The sequence below is a fragment of the Euprymna scolopes genome, chromosome 4, assembly GCF_053919585.1.
Source record: "Euprymna scolopes isolate OS-2025 chromosome 4, ASM5391958v1, whole genome shotgun sequence".
In the NCBI taxonomy this organism is placed as follows: Eukaryota; Metazoa; Mollusca; class Cephalopoda; order Sepiida; family Sepiolidae; genus Euprymna; species Euprymna scolopes.
The window spans coordinates 178434180-178457464 of NC_136485.1; the positions used below are offsets into that span (position 1 = coordinate 178434180).

The window sequence follows — 23285 nt, forward strand, 5'->3', positions numbered from 1 at the left end:
TCACGTGAAATCACCTTTTTCTTCACCCTATTCCCTCTGCTTCACTTTTTGTTATCAAGTAAGATCTTTGACTTACTTGCAGTTTCATCAAATACTTTTGCAAGCAAAATCCGATCCCGCATTTTGCTAATTCCTATTCTCTGATGAGAACGAAAGTATTTCTTCGAAACTCCGCGAATTAAGGACTATCCACTTATTTAGTGTTTCCTTTTCAGATTAAATATGTTTTTAACTCTTTTTCAAAGTGTTTTTAACATGTTTTATTAACTTTGTGCTCATATATATATACATGCAAAGAGGCTGTTTCGCTGTATGAAATTGCTGTGAAAAGCAAGTATTAAGCTGATATTATATGATATGATACGATATGATATGATATTATATGATATGATATGATATTATATGATATGATATGATATTATATGATATGATATGATATTATATGATATGATATGATATTATATGATATGAGAGAAAAGAGAAGAGCTTATCAACTGAACACAAATGAAAATAAATACGCAATGCAACCGATTCCATAATCCTTGACGGTATCAATATGGCCAACCACGCCCCTCCTCCAATAATTACTTACCTGCTTTATTAGAAATAAATCCTTAAATTCTTCGTAAAAATATTTTTAGAATTAACTTCCAAATTTTTTTTTCCGTGCATGAGCAGATGTTTTGTTTTTGTTTTCTCTCGAGATGAGAGTACATCACCTTAAAAGTATTTTCGACGCATTTTATACCATCCTTTTGTATATACATTATCACAACCGATGATCGTGTGTAGATTGTTCACATCTATACACGCTTTCGTACCTTTTTGTCAGTAAAAAAAATGATCAAAATAAAACCACACGGATGTGACGAACTATAAATGATATACAAACATTTGTGTTAGACCAAATGTGCTTTAACTTTATGTGTATGTATGTGTATGCGTATGTATGTGTATGTATGTGCTTGTGTGTACATGTGCGCCTACGCCGTGTGATTATACCGCTAAGACTGTCGACAGTGTTGCTCGTATGTGTAATAGGTTTTAAATTGTGGCGTCTTTATGCGCACGTGTTTTGTACGCGATGTCGGCTTGATGTGGTTGTGTTGCAATTGCATGTGTGGCGAGTTACGAGATAAGCGTCGCTTTTTAAATAGCGATAAGATTATTTCTTTATATCCACGGTGTTTATTTTCCTAGCCAAATGCTCCGAATCAGTCGCATCAATGAACGTATTAATTTATCCGTGTTTTGTTTTCTTTCATTTTTTTGTTTTGTTTTGCTTTATTTCTTCTCGGATATTTATCTGCCAATGGCAAAGGTACTGTGTATAGTTTAACAAACGTATGAATAATACATCGGATTGATAAATACATAGATATGCACGTTATTACAAAATATGAACAACGACATAGATAACAAAACAGAAAAAAATAATTAAATGATAATCTATATATTAATTTGCATGTGAAATAATAAAATAACACTAGCAGATAGATAATATATATATATAGATATATCGAGAGATAAATAGATAGATTGATAGATATAGATAATAGAAAGATAGACAGACAACTAGATATAACTTACTAAACTAAGAAAGCTTGAAAGAAATAATCAACAGAGGCAAACAGATAAATAAATAGAGAGCAAAAATGACATAATAATTGAAAGACCATCATATCTATATGTGTGTGTGTGTTTGTGTGTGTGTGTGTGTTTGTGTGTGTGTGTTTTTAAAGTTCAATTTAAAATTTTTGAAACACACATGTTCTTTTATTTTCTCACAGGTGTATATGTTACAGATCTGTTTCGTTAGCAATCTTATATATGTACGTGTATGTATATATATATATATATGTGTGTGTGTGTGTGTGTGTGTGTGTGTGTGTGTGTGTGTGTGTGTGTGTGTGTGTGTACAGAGAGCGACCGAGAGATAAAGAGGGTGAGAGAGAATGGCAGAAAGTGTAAGAAAACCCGGTAGAGAACGAGTACTAGCAGAGATGCAGATAAATGTAAATTACTCAACTAAAATATAGAAATACGTACGCAAATTGATAAATAGCTATCTAGCTATAGAGCTACCCTCGATATATACCTTGTTAGCTAGATAGATAAATAGATAGATATATAGATAGAAGTAAATTGATCGAAATATAGAAATATATAAACAAACTCATAGCTTACTAGATGGAATGATTATATAGATATATAGATAGATAGATAGTAAGGTAGAAGTGTATTGATCGAAATATAGATATGTACGAAAAACTGATAGCTATCTAGATAGAATGATAATATATATATATAGTGTATATATATATAGAGAGAGAGAGAGAAAGAGAGAGAGAGGGTGAGAGAAAGAGCTAGCTAGCTAGCTAGCTAGCTAGCTAGATAGATAGATAGATAGATAGATAGATAGATAGATAGATAGATGGCAAACAAATATAGAAATAAATAGACTGACAGGTAACTAGGAGACAATTACCAGCGAAATGTCTACACTACGCTAGCAAGGGTATTCCAATTCAACTACCTTGTTTCGTTGTTGTAAAATTCCATCCAGTGTCGTGAAGAAGGCGACGAATCAATTTATCCAGTTTAATGATTGTGAAATGCATCCATAGTTTTCTCCTTTCCGCAATCTTTGTTTATCCGTTATTGGTGACAGTTCCATATCGTCATCTCCTCATCATCATCATTCCCATCCTCCTCCTTTTTTTGTTTTATCCGGAGAAAAGAATAAACACGGCCACGTTATCTATCAACAATTTCTTTTTTCTCTAATATCTCTCCCCCGCGCGCCGATACTTGGCTACTCCTCGCTTTACTTGGAGGAGTCTGCTGATTGTTACGATTTTTTTCTTTTTTTTTCTTTTATTTTCTTTTATTTTTGTTTTTTCTTTTATTTATTTTTGTTTTTTTCTTTTATTTATTTATTTTTGTTTTTTCTTTTCTCGACTTGTTGTTATGGACAAAATGATGAGGAAACGCGCACACTTTACCGCACCGATCGGTGCGGTGATGGTATTTGTGTGTGGTTGAACATGGAAAAGGGAAATACGAAAGAAGAAGAAGAAGAAGAAGAAGAAGAAGAAGAAGAAGAAGAAGAAGAAGCAGGAGGAGGAGGAGAAGGAAGAAAAAGAAAAAAGAAAGAAGAAAAGAATATGTAAAAAAATACGAACGATGTAAAAGAAGTAGAAGGATAAAAAGAAGGAAAAAAAGATGAAGAAAACAAACAAGTAGACAAATAACTAACTTAATCAATCATTATCAATATAATATATCCCACATTAAAATCTGGTTTTGTATTTAACTTTGTTCTATTGAAAAGGCAATTAAATCAGAACAAAGAAGAGTCAAAAAGCAAAAAGAAACAAAAGTTATTAAAAAAAAAATGCAGGTGCGCGTTCAGCACGATTGGTCTTCGCGCGTTTCTTTACTAATATTTGGGCGTCATTTTCCCTTCGCTTTGCGTCCACGGCGCGCACACACGTACAGGTGACCGTTGCTTAGCGTCCGCAGTTCGTTTGCCTGCGCGTTTATTCGCTCACAGACTAGCGGAAAAGAGCTCGATCGTTCTTTGTCAAATGCACAAGGCTTCTAGTGCTACTGCCACTCCTGCGATCGGTTAGATAGCAGACGCTCCATTCGGAACCGTTTAGCTCGCATTTCGCTCAGCAGACACGTGGAGCATTGGTTGAGTAACTCAGTTAGCCATGTCCTTCCGCATCCTTCGTACTGCATTGATACAGAAGTACTTCATAAAAGTAGGAATAAAATGTTACGAGCGTGAATTAAATACATCGTCGCATGTGGAATAACTATATATATATATATATATATATATATATATATATATATATATATATATATAAACACGCAGTGTGTGCGTGTGTGTGTGTATATATATGTATATATGTGTATGTATATATATAAATATATATATATATATATATATATAAATATATATATATATATAAATATATACATATGTATATATGTATATGGATCCCTTAAAGCTAAAAATTATCATAAATTCATGTCCATGGTACCTACGATATTGCAAACAATATATAATCCTAAATCCATTATGGTCAGTTCATTAGTTTAAATATTATCCTCTACACACAAATAATCATAATTATTACAATTGACTTCACCTCTATTATTACCTTAGCTAATAGTATTACTATTATGATCAACACTGTGAATATCATTATAACTATTCTTACAATTGGCATAATTTTATTATTATTATTATTATTATTATTATCATTATTATTATTATCATCATTATTATTATTATTATCATTATTATTATTATTATTATTATTATTATTATTACTATTATCGTAAATATTTGGAGTAAAGTAGTTTGTAGTACATATACGAGGTGCCGTAAATAAGTTTCGAAGTTATACAGTAATTAAAAATCCAGTATGTTATTTCTATACATCTTATGAGATGACTGACCAATTTTTATGATTTCACGTTCAAATGAACAGCTACAGCATGAATTGGATAACACCTGACTGATTATCACAGCTGATGATTTTAAAAATACAAGTTGGATTTGAAAACACTTTAGAAAACAATATGCAATAAAATTGTTTTTAAATTTATTTTTTTAAAAAATGTTACAGAAACGTATGAAATGCTTCAGACTGCTTTTGAATGAATCGAACGTTTTTTGAGTGACATAAGATATTCAAGGAAGGCGGGGAGTCTGTGTGAGATCATGAGAAGCGTAAGAGGAGTAAGGAAGTCAGAACACCAGATGATTGGCCAAATAAAAAATTCCATGGAAAAGGACCGTCGTGTGTCTACAGAGATAATAAGTGCATAATTTGATGTCAGTGTGGGAACTGTTCAAACAATTATTCGCGAGGAACTGAAAATGCGGAAGATTTGCGTAAAAGCACCAGTTTACAACTCAATCCTTGTCACAGAAAGGAAGACCTTAGAGGCTGTCGTTATGAGAGAATCGAGAAGATGAAAGAGGCTGTGACGCGAGTCATTGACATGCTCACAAAAGAGGACTTATATAGGGCCATCCAGAAGTTGTAGGAACGTTCATTGCAACCAGAGGAGATTACTTTGAATAGGACTACAGTTTCATGTGTGTAATATCAAAAAAAAAGTCTGGATACTTATTGAAGGTATCTCTAATGTCTCTGTCTTGTAATGCATCAATTTGAATTCCTTATAAAAATGTGTGTATGATGTTGATGTTGATGTTGATGTTGATGTTGGTGTTGAAGTTTATGTTTATGTTGATGTTGATGTTAATGTTAATGTGGTGTTGATGTTGATGTTGATGTTTATGTTAATGCTGATGTTGAAGTTTATGTTGAAGTTAATGTTGATGTTGATGTTGATGTTGATGTTCTCACCGAACCTTTCTTTGTAACCTTGGTGAAAGTCGGCGATGAGAATATAAATTGGAATGCGCGTATACACAAGGAAAACGATAATAATGATAATCATAAACACTCTCTGAAAGGATCGTATGCCGGATCATCTAATGAATAAATAATGTTCTAAATCAATGTATTTGTGCGTACACATCAATTCATTATATATATATATAAAGCTGAATTTCTGTGTGTGTGTGTGTGTGTGTGTGTCTGGTCACGAATAGGCTCCTATATGGTTGACTATTATAGAAAACTGATCACATATAATGATGGAAGATGTATCGAAACACAGGAGTAGGTAGGCTTGATAAGGCAGAACGGTGGTTCATTAAAATTGTGGGGTCTATGTTCGCGCCTGGTCCACAAAGTATAGAAATAAAAATTTAAAAATGAAAAAAACACGTTTATTAGTGATTTTGATATAGATATACATTATAATACTTTTTTTTAAACTTAAATAGGGATGGTATAATAAAATTGTGGGGTCTGCGTTCGCGCCTGGCCGCCATAGAATAGAAATAGGGACAAACTTTAATAAAGACTTTTCATATCTATCTGCGTAATTATGTTTCAGTTTGAAGAAATATGGTATAATAAAATTATGGGGTGTTCGTTCGCGCCTGACCTCCATAAAATGGAAATATGTCACAAAGTTTAACAAAGTTTTTTAATATAGATTCACATAATATTGTGATAAGTGTTTCAGTGTGAACAGGTATGGTATAAGAAATTTTGGGGTTTATCTATTTTATTTTTACTTTCATCATATTTTGCTTTGTATTTGATACCCCCAAATTCGAAGGTACCTATTTACAACCCTTCGTTTACATAACCTATCATACTTTCATCAATCAGAGTCCATTTTCTGTAGGCTGTTTTGAACCCATTAAACGACGTGTACTTTTGCTAGTATATATATATATATATATATATATATAATTACTTTATTTAATAAAATAAATTAATATACGAAGATATCATTTTATGCGAAATTTTTCAGTATTTACTTGACCATTTCTTAATACATAGGTAGAGCTAGGTAGTAAGTTATGAAAATATATATAGCAATTAAGCTACACAGAATATTCCGCGTTTCATTCTCGTGAAAATTCGTCATATATATATTAGTGGCTTGGCAAAGCCACGGGGGAGACAACCCAAGCAATAAAACCGAAGCTGACCTGCAGGACACTATATATATACAAATGTAGCCAAATTTGAACATATTTTATTGGTTTTAAAGTATGGGTGCTTTTTTACCAACTGTCATAAAATTTTACCCATGGGATAGTATTATACTTTTCAAAGAGTCTCCAAATTTTCATATAGTTTTGTCCCATAGAATAAAGGATATGAACATTTCAATACCAGCAGAGATCTATACACACACACACACACACACACACATATATATATATATATATATATATATATATATATATATATATATTAGCAGGAGGTACGCGGCGTTGCATGGGGGTGGAGAGGTTGGAAGGCAGGGGGAATCAAAACAACAGTTCAGCCCGGGTGAAGAGAGGTGTTAAAAAAGTGATACAACAGTAGGCAGCCCAGGGGAAGAGAAGTGTTTGCTTTTTTAACATTATTTTTATATATAAAAACATGTTAAGTTGTGTTTGTACTGACATTGCATGAGGCATTACCGTCTTTGAATTTTTGATTGAAGAAAATAATCATTTTTATGCCAAACACTTATGTTAAAGCAACCTTAATTTTTAAAAAAAGTTTTATTTGAAGTTTTAATATTTTTAGTGTGTTCAGTAAAATTCAAATGTATTTTTTGTTTTTCGGCGAGGAAATAATCTTTGTTTAGTTTACGATTTTGTTTTTTTCTATAAAAAGTGTGAACTTTCTATAGAAGTTAAATTAAATTTCCAGTTTTATATTGCAAAAATATTTTTTTTAAATACACACAGACGTAAATTTTTTTCAATCTTATAAATAAACGCCTTTCCAGTTAACGAGAGAAAACATTAAGATATTTACGTACGGGGTTTGAACCTACAGACCACGTCATGCAAAAAAAAAATTTTTTTAACGCGTAAATTTTTAAGTCTTATTAAATTCTTTGTAGTGAATGTAAAAAATCAAGAAATTTACGCGCGGGGTTTGCACCTACAAAAAATAAAAATGAAAAAAAAAAACACGCTATCAACATACCCACAATAGAATTTTCATGTCTCGTTTTTCTATCATTGTTGCTAAGCGACGACATGGAAAAATAGCTTTACCGATGTTAGATGAATAAAAATAACGATTTTGATTTGCGATTATCAGTAATTAACGGGGGTATTCTGAAACTAGTTAAAACTAAAATCACTAACTTAACAGAAATTACTAACTTTATTAAAAATTGGACAAAGCAGGGGAGGGTAGAGCGGTAGCTTTAGATATATCTAAGGCTTTTGACAGGGTATGGCATGAAGATCTTCTCAGGAAAATTAGATCATACGGTATCACTGGACGAATACTTAACATAATTAAATTCTTCTTAGATAAGAGAAAAATTCCGATTGTCCTCAACGGTCGTACATCAAAACAATATGCGGAAGTGCTTCAGGGGTCTATCCTTTGACCTTTATTATTCCTAATATTTATAAATGACCTCTCTAACAAAATTGCCTCTGAGATGGATATATATGCTGACGGCACCACGCTCTATAACAGGCACGACAGGAAAGCAAATAAACACATATCTAAGGAAATGGCAGAAACACTAGAGGATTACCTCCAATTTGTAGTGGAATGGAGACAAAAATGGATGGTCACATTCAATGCTGCCAAGACTAAACTTGTTTCCTTCAATAATTACAAGAAACATATTCTATCACTAATAGCAATGGCCAAACATTCATTATCTGAAAGTACTATTTTTAAATTCCTCGGCCTAATGTTCACAGGAAACATAAAGTGGAACATTTACAGTGAGAGCATTACCAGGACCGCTGCGAAAAAAGTAGGCTCTCTCTACCGTGCTAGAAAGCTAGTAACGCCCGAAGGTATCCTGTACCTCTATAAAGCCACAATTCGCCCATGTATGGAGTATTGTTGTCATATTTGGGCAGGTGCATCTGCTACTAGTCTCTCACTCCTAGACAAGGTCCAAACGAGAGTCTCCAACCTGATAGGTCCTGAACTGTCATCTAAGCTTCAGCCTCTGTCCCATCGACGAAATGTTGCATCCCTTTGCCTGTTCTAAAAGTATTTTAATGGTGAATGCTCTGAAAAACTCCAAGCACTTGTGCCCCCACGACATAAATACTCCCGACAAAACCGACAAGCAGCTAAATTCCACCCCTACACAATAGAGATCACTAGATGTAAGAGAGCCTTCTACTCTAGTATTTTCTTCCCCAGAACCGCTGGACTTTCGAATTCCTTTCCGGGTTCCTGCTTCCCCAACTGTACTGACATGGAGACGTTCAACTGTAACGTGAACCGACATCTTGCTGTCCAACTTCCTACATAGTACCCCAGTAGCTTATGTCCATGATAGTAGCCACCTACACTATAGTAGCAATGTGCCTTGTTTGGGATGAACTTTGCGAAACAATATACATATATATACATATATATACATATATGTGTGTGTGTGTGTGTGTGTGTGTGTGTGTGTGTGTGTGTGTGTAAAAGAGATTTAGAAGGCTGTCACAATGCGAGGAATGAATTATAGTCGCTGTTGGTAAGAGGAGACGAGAACAAGTGGCGATTTACAAATCAATAAGTACATACATATATATATATATTATATATATATTTATTCAGTTGTATGGTAAAATGTCTTACTTGTAAGCCTATGCGACGTATTCCATTATTAATTTCGGAAAAATTTTCCCTTTTCAAATGGTGTGCGTAACAGGTCGATTCAAAGCATGCTGGATGAAGGACCGGAAGTTGTGTAGCTATGTGAGGCCTCCGGGCAAATGTGAGTAGGGGATTTATGTATGGTATGATTAGGTAATTAATATGTTTATAAATTTGCTATTTTTATTTATTTGTCTTTATTTTTATTTTACTTTTTTTTTTTTGGTTTATAACTTGTTTTAGCGTGAGCTTTTTTATTGTTCTCTGTTATGTTGTCTTTATCATTATTACTATTATTTATTTATTTATTTATTTATTCTGCTCATGTGTGTGGGTGTCTCTGCTTTTCTGGGTCACTTGAATCGCGTCCGGTCGACTACTGTAGGGGCGGGATGAGAGAAAGGAGGAGAGGTCGGGGTCGGAAGCTGGGTGTTTAGGTTAGTGTTGCTGGGGGTAGGAAGATAGGTGAGGGGATGGGAAGGGGAATAGGGGTGACATTCCTTGGGAGTTGTTAATTTATTTATTTTCATAAGTGGTAGTAGATTTATTTATTTTTATTTTAATTGGTTTGTATTACTTCAGCTAACTTTTAATTTTAATTAAATTTTTGTTTTTATATATACTGCTGTTTTATTTATTAAGTTTCTTTTAGTATATTATTGTTATTTTATTTATTTATTTTTTATATTATTTATATGGGAAGAGGTTGTGGTAATGTCCTGTTTGGAATGTGAGGCGGGCTGTGAGCTGTGTGCAGTGGTGTATCTGGTCTAATGGGTTATGGTTGTAATGGTAAGTGTTAGGTGGGAGCCGTGTGAAGAGTTATATAATGAATGAAGATCCGAGCTCCAGTCTGTTATTGAGTTCTGGCCGTAATTTGGATATTAGTAGCGATTCTTTTATGCGAAGATTCCCAATATTGCTTTCTGTGGTTAAAATATCGACTTTAATAGATTTGTTAGTGTTTCTGCAGGTGTTGAGGTGTTTGCGGAATGATGATGCTTGTGTTTGTATGTGTTCTTTGATTATTATGTGTAGAAGTCTCGTGGTGCTGCCCACGTAGAATTTTCCGCAGGCAGAGCATTCTAGTCTGTATACTACGTGTGTGCAGTGGCAGATTGTTGCGGGGTATACGGGGCAATTTGTTAATGTGCATGGTTGTGGGTCCTCGCTAATATATATATATATATATATATATATATATATATATATATATTAGTAGTGTCTGCGGGTATTAAAATAATTATAGTAATAATTATGTCAGCCCCTTTAAGCACTCGATTCTTATTGTTGAGCACTTTAACTTGAAATTAATTAATCCATTAAACTCGCGGGCGCAGATCATAAGTTCACTTTATCATTATATCACTTTCTAGACATATATATAAATGTTAATTTCAACTGCATTTCTCGTGGCTACTCTTTGCACTGATGAATTCCGAAAGAATGAAACACGAGTGTCTGTAGGTATTAAAAATAATTATATTAATATGATAATATATAATATGGTAATATAATTATATACAGGCCTGGTCAAAATCATAAAACCACTTAAGAAAGTAAGCGTTTACGCATATTATCGAATTTTTAATCAAACAATTGGTTGAAACCATTGCCAAAAAGGAAAATATAATTGGGAAAAAATGAAATTTGCTTCATTCGAAACGTGAACCCCGATCTAATAATTATTTTTTTAAAAACAAACATTTTCACGTGGTCAAAATGATAACACCATTGATAATTTATCTAACAAAAGGCAATTGTAAATTATTAAAAAGGGTCTCAGTATTTAGTATAGCCTCCATTATTACGAATTACTTCAAAAATTCTCTTCGGCATGCTTGCGACTAAGTTTTTCATTAGTTGCGAAGGAATTTTACCCCATGTACTGAAAACTGAATCAGAAAGTTACTTTATCGAATCATATTGGGTTCCATCCTTGAACACTTCTTTTGCCATCCATCCCCAAAGATTTTCAATGAGATTGATGTCCAGAGAACATTCTGGGTGATCTAACAATTCTATATTATTTGCAGAAAAGTATTTTCGTGCTTGTCGAGAAGTGTGTATCGCAGCGTTGTCTTGCTGGAAAATCCAATTTCTTCCACGCAGTCGTGGACCCTCATTCCTGATAGAAGCATTTTCAAGCATTGAAATGTACTTCAATGATGTTTGCCGGCCTTTCACTACTTGCAACTTTAGGGTCCCAGCTATTCTCTGGAATATATTGACAGTGTGAGACAGAAAGTAAGCCCTCCCATGGACGACCGTCACAAGCAGAGACATGTTATTGAATTCCTAACAAAAGTGATTTAAGAAAGATGGTAACTATGTAGTAAAATAAATTAGGAAAACAAAAGGTCGCTCGTTGTAATGGTACTACTCCCATATTTGTAGCTTTTACATTTTTTAGTTTAAAATTAGAAATCTTTACTTATGGAAAATCCTCGTATAACAAAACACGCTCCGGGTGTCCATTGCTAGTAAATGTGCATAGGGAATGATAATGAAGATGCAGAAAATAAATCCTACAGCACAACATCTTCGTATTTATTGAACGTTTTGTGTTTCAAAAATGGTAAACTCATTGATTTTTTAAATCTTTTATTCCATTGAAAAATGTTTTTTTTGTTTTATTTTCACAAATCGTTGTTTATATCTTTTATATTTTCAAATACATACTAAAGAGTGGCGTATTTTTATTAATGTTTATCCGCTGATGAAAATAACATATCTTTGAAAATCTATGGTTTAAGGATTTTTCTTTTTTAAAATTTCTTGTTTGAATATTTCATGGATACTAACAAAACCCGTGGAAATTCCACGGTATTTGAAACTTTTTAAAATACATTATAAATAAATAAATAATAAAATATAACAAATAAGGACGAGTTTAAAACAATTTTTTCGTAAATTCTTTAAAGCTTTAAAAAATAATTTTTTCAAAAACTACATTTTTTCAATGAAAATTCAACACACAACACATCGGTTTGTTTTTCCAGAATAATTTTAAACATAAATTATAAAAGAAACAGATGTCAATTTAATTGCACATTTTTTTTTTAATTTTAAAAGGTATCAATAATAGAAAAGACTTAGGGTCACATCCCAACATGATTTTTAATTATTAAATAAAATAGCCACTTTGAAACCGTAAATAGACAGCCATGTTTTATTTTGCTTTGAAAATTTTTGAAGAGGAAACTGTTTTCATGATTTTTAACTCGGAAAGAGCGACAATATAGTGTGTGCGATGATGTTTTTGTGAAACCGTGGTCGGACGAGCAAATTAATATTTAAATCGTAAGTTATTCAAATTTAATTTAACATATATTCTATCTTTTATATATACATATATATACATATATATATACATATATATACATACATATGTGTGTATATATATGTATCTATATATATATATATATATATATAGTCTTTGCAGTTTTTAAACTTCAAAACTATACAAAAAAATATTTTTTATCATTCGTTAGAAAACCATCAAGTCAGTAAATCATTTAATCACCTGCAATCACTGCATCAACTCGCTCTCGAATTTACTATAATACCAATAATTTATTTTTCAAGGGATCATCAGTTATTTACCATGAAACACTGTTTCGGGGATTTAAAAACAAAACAGTATATTACATCATGGCTCCCCAGCAGTGTTGATCAAACACCACCACCCTTAATCTTAGGAAGAAGACATGTTACAAACATTTGATCCAATTTCCTATTCTTAATTACAATTACTAACCTTTTCATACTATAAAAATGAATTTCTTACCTGTGCGATTCATCAATTTCCACATTTAAAATGGATTATATTTATTTGCTGTCCACTCAGCAAAATGTGGCACAAGGCCGGAAAGTGGTAACCCAGCAGGCTCCCCTTAAGGAGGGGCACTCCTGCAATTTTAAAAATTGCCTGAGTAACCCCGTCGGCATTCCCCGGTCGGGGCGCCTCAGGCAACAAGCAATAAACTTGCCCCACCGGAAAGCCCGGTGGCAAGGCCTGGGAGGGTGGACCTCCTAGGTATTACCCAGGCGGTGTACTACAGTCCAACAGGTGCTGGGCCGGTCTCCGGTCCCTCACCTGTTGGGCTGAGTGTCAAGTGACGGATCCTTGACTGGTACTATCCATTTAAAATGGATACATTTTTTAATTTTTTAATTTATCAGTCTTGTATTTATAAGATTAGGATTAATCCATTTAACTACTTATCACCCCCACTATGATTAGTATTTAGCATATTATACATTCTTATTTAAAATTAGATATATAAAGGTTAAAAATATTTTTACATATATACATTTTTTTTAATATATAAATTTATTATATGTAATTATAAATACATTTTATACATTGCTAATATAGTTTTGGATTTCCTTTATTAATATAGTCTGGTTTATCTTAAACGATTCTTTTGATCAGGATATCGAAAAAATGCTTTATTTAACTGTTTAAATATTTTATTTTTATCTCCACCTTGTTTTATCATCCTTATTACTAAGTTAGAAACTGGTGGTATAAAATCTGTTAATTTTAAAGTAACGCGAGCTATTCTCAAAAACTGTGACATAATGGTTCCATAAAACATAAAAACAGGCAGGTGCTATCTTTATGGGGCATAGTACTATTTTAAAGGGGAAAGCATTTCTTTTATCAAATATTTTATAAAGAAAAATCCCATCCTCAATTTTTATATCTAAATCCAGAAATATAGCCTGTTGTCCTCTATGTTCACAATTCAATTTTAATTCGTTTGGATATATGAGATGTTTATTTTTTCGATTTCATCATTATCGTTTATACATATAAGGTCATCTATAAATCTCCTAAATCCATGAAAGTTATATGTTTTAGATATATCTGTTTTTAATAGTGATGACATATATATATACTCGAGTCTATATAAATACAAATTTGCCCCAAATGGTGCAGGATCCAATCCCATTGGGATACCTATCGTTTGGAGTAGTATTTTATTTCCTATTTGAAAATAGCATTCTTTAATAAGATGACTTACAAGTATTTTTAAAATACCTTTAGAAACACTAGTTTTGATATTTTTATTTTTACACCAGAAAGCTTTAGAGTTTGAAAGGTCTATATATTTGCCGTTTCCACCTTCAAAAGCTAAATCTATAGTATCATTTAATTCTTTTATAAGTTTTTCGTGCGGAATTTTAGTATATAGCGTACTACAATCATAAATAGCTATAGATTTTGCTTTTATTCTGGAATTTATTTCATCTAATTTTTCTTTCACTGGTTGGGAATTATTTACTACCCAAAATAGATTTATATTACTATAGAATTTACTTTTCAGGTGAAAATTATTTATTTGATTTATAATTAATTTAAATATTTTAGATATAGCTTTACTTAAAGATTTAGTGATGCACGTCTTTGAACTTACAATAAATCTAGCACCAACTGGAATTTTATGCATTTTAGGTATCCAATACATACATGGAAGATTTTTGTGTTTGTCTTCTAACTTTAATCCTACTTTTTCACTAATAATACTATTATTCAAAATAATGCTATCTAAATTACCATTACTTACTTTATAAGTATCCGAAACGTTTCCTATAAGTCCTACTTCTATCAATAAACGTTGTATATAATATTTTTTACATATAAAAGCTATATTGTTTGCCGCTTTATCAATCGGAACTATTACAAACTTTTCTTGAAGTATATATATATATATATATATATATTAATGCAATAGTTCGTTTCTTACAAACTACTAATTTTTAAAAAAAAACTATTGACGGCTTTGACATTTTTCTGTAGCATATTAATCGAATACGTGCGTGTGTTCATATACTTAATTTTAAACGAAAAAATATTTTTTCTAAGTGATTTTTTCTTGAAAATAACCGAATGATAATGAACGCGACTGACAAAAATCTTGGTTCGAGAAAATACAGACATTCACAAACGCACATATTTGAATTGAAGAAGCAAGAATTTTAAAAAAGTTTTCATTTTTCTTTAATTTTATTTTTTAATGATTTACCATTTTTTGTTGGTTTAGGATGAAAATTGCTTTCTATTTTTAAAACTAATCCGTCATATTTTTTTTTATTATTAATACCCCATTTTTTTGCTTCTTAAGTATTCTTTCATTTTTTATTAAATTCTTGGTATGCTTAAAAGAAAGACGTTGTTTAAAAGTTTTTTTTTCATTTTTACATCGATTTATTATTTATTAAAGAAAAATACACAAATTTTATTACTTTGATATTTTTCATGGTGTGCATACCTACATGTCTATAGTAAAATCAAACTCTGTTTGGAAACATCAAGTATTAAGTACGATTTTTGTAGTATACCTCTTAGTCAAAATAACCCGCAGAAGATCAAACATAGAAGAGTACTCTGGAAGAACGGTCAAGAGTGAACGAACATAGAAAAATGATTCAAATGGCAGAGTGACGTGAAAACTTGAGGACGCACGCTACTGCTTCCGTTCTCATCTGATCAACATAGAAATGGTGAACTGAATGCAATTGATATAAAAAGGTTCATTAGTTCCAAACTTAAAGAACTGTTTCATAATAAAAAAAATAATTGAGTGTACTTATTGGAGAGGGCAAGTGAAATAATGCAATACACACATGATTGTTATTATCCTTGAAATATTACAATACACATCCGATTGTTATTACCGTTGAAATAATGCAATACACATGAGATTGTTATTACCCTTGAAATATTACAATACACATCCGATTGTTATTACCGTTGAAATAATGCAATACACATGAGATTGTTATTACCCTTGAAATATTACAATACACATCAGATTGTTATTACCGTTGAAACAATGCAATACATATAAGATTATTATTACCGTTCAAACAATGCAATACATATAAGATTATTATTACCGTGGACATAATGCAATACACATCAGATACTTATTACCGTTGAAATAATGCTATACACATAAGATTGTTATTATTGTTCAACTAATGCAATAAATATCAGATTGCTAATACCGTTGAAATAATGCAATACACATATGATTGTTATTACCGTTGAAATAATGGAATACATATGATATTGTTATTACCGTTGAAACAATTACATACATATCAGATTTTTATCACCGTTGAAATAATACCACATACATAAGATTGCTATTACCGTTAAAATAATACTGTACACATGAGATTGTTACTACCGTTGAAATATTTGAATATACTAAGATTGTTATTACCACTGAAATAATGCAATGCACTAAAATTGTTATTACCCTTGAAATGATGCAATACACATCTGGTTGTTATTACCGTATGAGATTGTTATTACCGTTGAAGTAATGTAACACACATCAGGTTGTTATTACCGTTGAAATAATGCATTACACACAAGATTGTTATTACCATTGGAGTAATGCAATACATATCAGATTGTTATACCCGTTGATACATTGCAGTATGAATCTGATTTTATTCCCGTTAAAATGATGCAATACACATTAGATTGTTATTACCGTTGAAATAATGCAATACACCTCAGATTGTTATTGCCGTTTACATAATGCAATACACCTCAGATTGTTATAGCCGTTTACATAATGTAATACACATATGATTTTTATTACCGTTGGAATAGTGCGATACATATGAGATTGTAAGTTCGGTTAAAATAATGCAAAACACATCAAATTGTTATTAGCGTTAGAATTATACAATACACATGAAATGATTATTGCCTGTGAAATAATGCAATACATTTCAGACTGTTATAACCGTTGGAATAATGCTATACATATCAGATTGTTATTACCGTTAAAAACATACTATACACATGAGATTGTTACTACCGTTGAAATAATGGAATACACTAAGATTGTTATTACCGTTGAAATAATGCAATACACTAAGATTGTTATTACCGTTGAAATAAAGCAATACACATATGATTGTTATTTCCGTTGAAATAATGCAATATATATTAGATTGTTATTACCGTCAAACTAATACAATACACAAAAGATTGTTATTTCCGTTGAAATAATGCAATAGACTAAGATTGTTATTACCGTTGAAATAATGCAATATATGTAAGATCGTTATTACCGTTGAAATAATGCAATACACATTAGATTGTTATAATCGTTAGAATATTACAATACACATGAAATGGTTATTGCCTTTGAAATAATGCAATGCATTTCAGACTGTTATAACCGTTGGAATAATGCTATACATATCGTTGAAATATTGCAATACATATTAGATTGTTATTACCGTTGAAATAATGCAATATATGTAAGATCGTTATTACCGTTGAAATAATGCAAAACATACCAGATTTTTATTACCGTTTACATAATCTAATACACATACGATTTTTATTCCCGTTGAAATAATGAAATACACATCAGATTGTTACTATAGTTGAAATATTGCAATACATATTAGATTGTTATTACCGTTGACATAATGCAATACACCTCAGATTGTTATTGCCGTTTACATAATGTAATACAAATATGATTTTTATTACCGTTGGAATAATGCAATACATATGAGATTATAATTATGGTTAAAAAAATGCAACACACATCAAATTGTTATTAGCGTTAGAATTATACAATACACATGAAATGATTATTGCCTGTGAAATAATGCAATACATTTCAGACTGTTATAACCGTTGGAATAATGCTATACATATCAGATTGTTATTACCGTTAAAAACATACTATACACATGAGATTGTTACTACCGTTGAAATAATGGAATACACTAAGATTGTTATTACCGTGGAAATAATGCAATACACTAAGATTGTTATTACCGTTGAAATAAAGCAATACACATCGGATTGTTATTTCCGTTGAAATAATGCAATAGACGTAGATTGTTATTACCGTTAAGATAGTGAAATATACACCAGATTGTTATTACGGTCGAAATAATGCAAAACACATAAGATTGTTATTACCGTTCGAATAATGCAATACACGTACGATTGTTATTTCGGCTGAAATAATGCAATATATATTAGATTGTAATTACCGTCAAACTAATATAATACACAAAAGATTGTTATTTCCGTTGAAACAATGCAATAGACTGAGATTGTTATTACCGTTGAAATAAAGCAATATATGTAAGATCGTTATTACCGTTGAAATAAAGCAATACATGTAAGATCGTTATTACCGTTGAAATAATGCAATATATGTAAGATCGTTATTACCGTTGAAATAAAGCAATATATGTAAGATCGTTATTACCGTTGAAATAAAGCAATATATGTAAGATCGTTATTACCGTTGAAATAATGCAATATATGTAAGATCGTTATTACCGTTGAAATAAAGCAATATATGTAAGATCGTTATTACCGTTGAAATAATGCAATATATGTAAGATCGTTATTACCGTTGAAATAATGCAATATATGTAAGATCGTTATTACCGTTGAAATAATGCAATATATGTAAGATCGTTATTACCGTTGAAATAATGCAATATATGTAAGATCGTTATTACCGTTGAAATAATGCAATATATGTAAGATCGTTATTACCGTTGAAATAATGCAATATATGTAAGATCGTTATTACCGTTGAAATAAAGCAATATATGTAAGATCGTTATTACCGTTGAAATAATGCAATATATGTAAGATCGTTATTACCGTTGAAATAATGCAATATATGTAAGATCGTTATTACCGTTGAAATAAAGCAATATATGTAAGATCGTTATTACCGTTGAAATAATGCAATATATGTAAGATCGTTATTACCGTTGAAATAATGCAATATATGTAAGATCGTTATTACCGTTGAAATAATGCAATATATGTAAGATCGTTATTACCGTTGAAATAATGCAATATATGTAAGATCGTTATTACCGTTGAAATAATGCAATATATGTAAGATCGTTATTACCGTTGAAATAATGCAATATATGTAAGATCGTTATTACCGTTGAAATAATGCAATATATGTAAGATCGTTATTACCGTTGAAATAATGCAATATATGTAAGATCGTTATTACCGTTGAAATAATGCAATATATGTAAGATCGTTATTACCGTTGAAATAATGCAATATATGTAAGATCGTTATTACCGTTGAAATAAAGCAATATATGTAAGATCGTTATTACCGTTGAAATAAAGCAATATATGTAAGATCGTTATTACCGTTGAAATAATGGAATATATGTAAGATCGTTATTACCGTTGAAATAATGCAATATATGTAAGATCGTTATTACCGTTGAAATAATGCAATATATGTAAGATCGTTATTACCGTTGAAATAATGCAATATATGTAAGATCGTTATTACCGTTGAAATAAAGCAATATATGTAAGATCGTTATTACCGTTGAAATAATGCAATATATGTAAGATCGTTATTACCGTTGAAATAATGCAATATATGTAAGATCGTTATTACCGTTGAAATAATGCAATATATGTAAGATCGTTATTACCGTTGAAATAATGCAATATATGTAAGATCGTTATTACCGTTGAAATAAAGCAATATATGTAAGATCGTTATTACCGTTGAAATAAAGCAATATATGTAAGATCGTTATTACCGTTGAAATAATGCAATATATGTAAGATCGTTATTACCGTTGAAATAAAGCAATATATGTAAGATCGTTATTACCGTTGAAATAATGCAATATATGTAAGATCGTTATTACCGTTCAAATAATGCAATATATGTAAGATCGTTATTACCGTTGAAATAATGCAATATATGTAAGATCGTTATTACCGTTGAAATAATGCAATATATGTAAGATCGTTATTACCGTTGAAATAATGCAATATATGTAAGATCGTTATTACCGTTGAAATAATGCAATATATGTAAGATCGTTATTACCGTTGAAATAAAGCAATATATGTAAGATCGTTATTACCGTTGAAATAAAGCAATATATGTAAGATCGTTATTACCGTTGAAATAATGCAATATATGTAAGATCGTTATTACCGTTGAAATAATGCAATATATGTAAGATCGTTATTACCGTTGAAATAATGCAATATATGTAAGATCGTTATTACCGTTGAAATAAAGCAATACATGTAAGATCGTTATTACCGTTGAAATAATGCAATATATGTAAGATCGTTATTACCGTTGAAATAATGCAATATATGTAAGATCGTTATTACCGTTGAAATAAAGCAATATATGTAAGATCGTTATTACCGTTGAAATAATGCAATATATGTAAGATCGTTATTACCGTTGAAATAATGCAATATATGTAAGATCGTTATTACCGTTGAAATAATGCAATATATGTAAGATCGTTATTACCGTTGAAATAATGCAATATATGTAAGATCGTTATTACCGTTGAAATAATGCAATATATGTAAGATCGTTATTACCGTTGAAATAATGCAATATATGTAAGATCGTTATTACTGTTGAAATAAAGCAATATATGTAAGATCGTTATTACCGTTGAAATAATGCAATATATGTAAGATCGTTATTACCGTTGAAATAATGCAATATATGTAAGATCGTTATTACCGTTGAAATAATGCAATATATGTAAGATCGTTATTACCGTTGAAATAATGCAATATATGTAAGATCGTTATTACCGTTGAAATAAAGCAATATATGTAAGATCGTTATTACCGTTGAAATAAAGCAATATATGTAAGATCGTTATTACCGTTGAAATAAAGCAATATATGTAAGATCGTTATTACCGTTGAAATAATGCAATATATGTAAGATCGTTATTACCGTTGAAATAATGCAATATATGTAAGATCGTTATTACCGTTGAACTAATGCAATATATAAGATCGTTATTACCGTTGAAATAATGCAATATATGTAAGATCGTTATTACCGTTGAAATAAAGCAATATATGTAAGATCGTTATTACCGTTGAAATAAAGCAATATATGTAAGATCGTTATTACCGTTGAAATAATGCAATATATGTAAGATCGTTATTACCGTTGAAATAATGCAATATATGTAAGATCGTTATTACCGTTGAAATAAAGCAATATATGTAAGATCGTTATTACCGTTGAAATAATGCAATATATGTAAGATCGTTATTACCGTTGAAATAATGCAATATATGTAAGATCGTTATTACCGTTGAAATAAAGCAATATATGTAAGATCGTTATTACCGTTGAAATAATGCAATATATGTAAGATCGTTATTACCGTTGAAATAATGCAATATATGTAAGATCGTTATTACCGTTGAAATAAAGCAATATATGTAAGATCGTTATTACCGTTGAAATAATGCAATATATGTAAGATCGTTATTACCGTTGAAATAATGCAATATATGTAAGATCGTTATTACCGTTGAAATAAAGCAATATATGTAAGATCGTTATTACCGTTGAAATAATGCAATATATGTAAGATCGTTATTACCGTTGAAATAATGCAATATATGTAAGATCGTTATTACCGTTGAAATAATGCAATATATGTAAGATCGTTATTACCGTTGAAATAATGCAATATATGTAAGATCGTTATTACCGTTGAAATAATGCAATATATGTAAGATCGTTATTACCGTTGAAATAATGCAATATATGTAAGATCGTTATTACCGTTGAAATAATGCAATATATGTAAGATCGTTATTACCGTTGAAATAATGCAATATATGTAAGATCGTTATTACCGTTGAAATAATGCAATATATGTAAGATCGTTATTACCGTTGAAATAAAGCAATATATGTAAGATCGTTATTACCGTTGAAATAATGCAATATATGTAAGATCGTTATTACCGTTGAAATAATGCAATATATGTAAGATCGTTATTACCGTTGAAATAATGCAATATATGTAAGATCGTTATTACCGTTGAAATAATGCAATATATGTAAGATCGTTATTACCGTTGAAATAATGCAATATATGTAAGATCGTTATTACCGTTGAAATAAAGCAATATATGTAAGATCGTTATTACCGTTGAAATAATGCAATATATGTAAGATCGTTATTACCGTTGAAATAATGCAATATATGTAAGATCGTTATTACCGTTGAAATAATGCAATATATGTAAGATCGTTATTACCGTTGAAATAATGCAATATATGTAAGATCGTTATTACCGTTGAAATAAAGCAATATATGTAAGATCGTTATTACCGTTGAAATAAAGCAATATATGTAAGATCGTTATTACCGTTGAAATAAAGCAATATATGTAAGATCGTTATTACCGTTGAAATAATGCAATATATGTAAGATCGTTATTACCGTTGAAATAATGCAATATATGTAAGATCGTTATTACCGTTGAAATAATGCAATATATATAAGATCGTTATTACCGTTGAAATAATGCAATATATGTAAGATCGTTATTACCGTTGAAATAAAGCAATATATGTAAGATCGTTATTACCGTTGAAATAAAGCAATATATGTAAGATCGTTATTACCGTTGAAATAATGCAATATATGTAAGATCGTTATCACCGTTGAAATAATGCAATATATGTAAGATCGTTATTACCGTTGAAATAAAGCAATATATGTAAGATCGTTATTACCGTTGAAATAATGCAATATATGTAAGATCGTTATTACCGTTGAAATAATGCAATATATGTAAGATCGTTATTACCGTTGAAATAAAGCAATATATGTAAGATCATTATTACCGTTGAAATAATGCAATATATGTAAGATCGTTATTACCGTTGAAATAATGCAATATATGTAAGATCGTTATTACCGTTGAAATAAAGCAATATATGTAAGATCGTTATTACCGTTGAAATAATGCAATATATGTAAGATCGTTATTACCGTTGAAATAATGCAATATATGTAAGATCGTTATTACCGTTGAAATAAAGCAATATATGTAAGATCGTTATTACCGTTGAAATAATGCAATATATGTAAGATCGTTATTACCGTTGAAATAATGCAATATATGTAAGATCGTTATTACCGTTGAAATAATGCAATATATGTAAGATCGTTATTAC

General features: G+C 30.6%; 1 protein-coding gene and 1 long non-coding RNA gene across 4 annotated transcripts in view; one reads left to right on the top strand and one right to left on the bottom strand.

The window, feature by feature from the left end:
- The window catches only part of LOC145270368 (D(1B) dopamine receptor-like), a 1085834-nt gene extending 1082124 nt beyond the window's left edge, over positions 1-3710 (bottom strand). The window contains exon 1 of one of the 3 annotated variants that reach the window (XM_080126039.1): positions 2537-3710. Coding sequence is in view for 2 of the 3 variants with exons in the window: in XM_080126025.1 (XP_079982151.1) it covers positions 2537-2621 (85 nt within the window). In the remaining variant the exon portion in view is untranslated. The remainder of the gene's footprint in view (positions 1-2536) is intronic. The other 2 variants (XM_080126025.1, XM_080126031.1) reach the window with 2 other exon arrangements.
- LOC145270396 (uncharacterized) overlaps positions 1-23285 on the top strand; it is a 166488-nt gene that overhangs the window by 4182 nt on the left and 139021 nt on the right. The gene's annotated exons all lie outside the window — the stretch shown is intronic.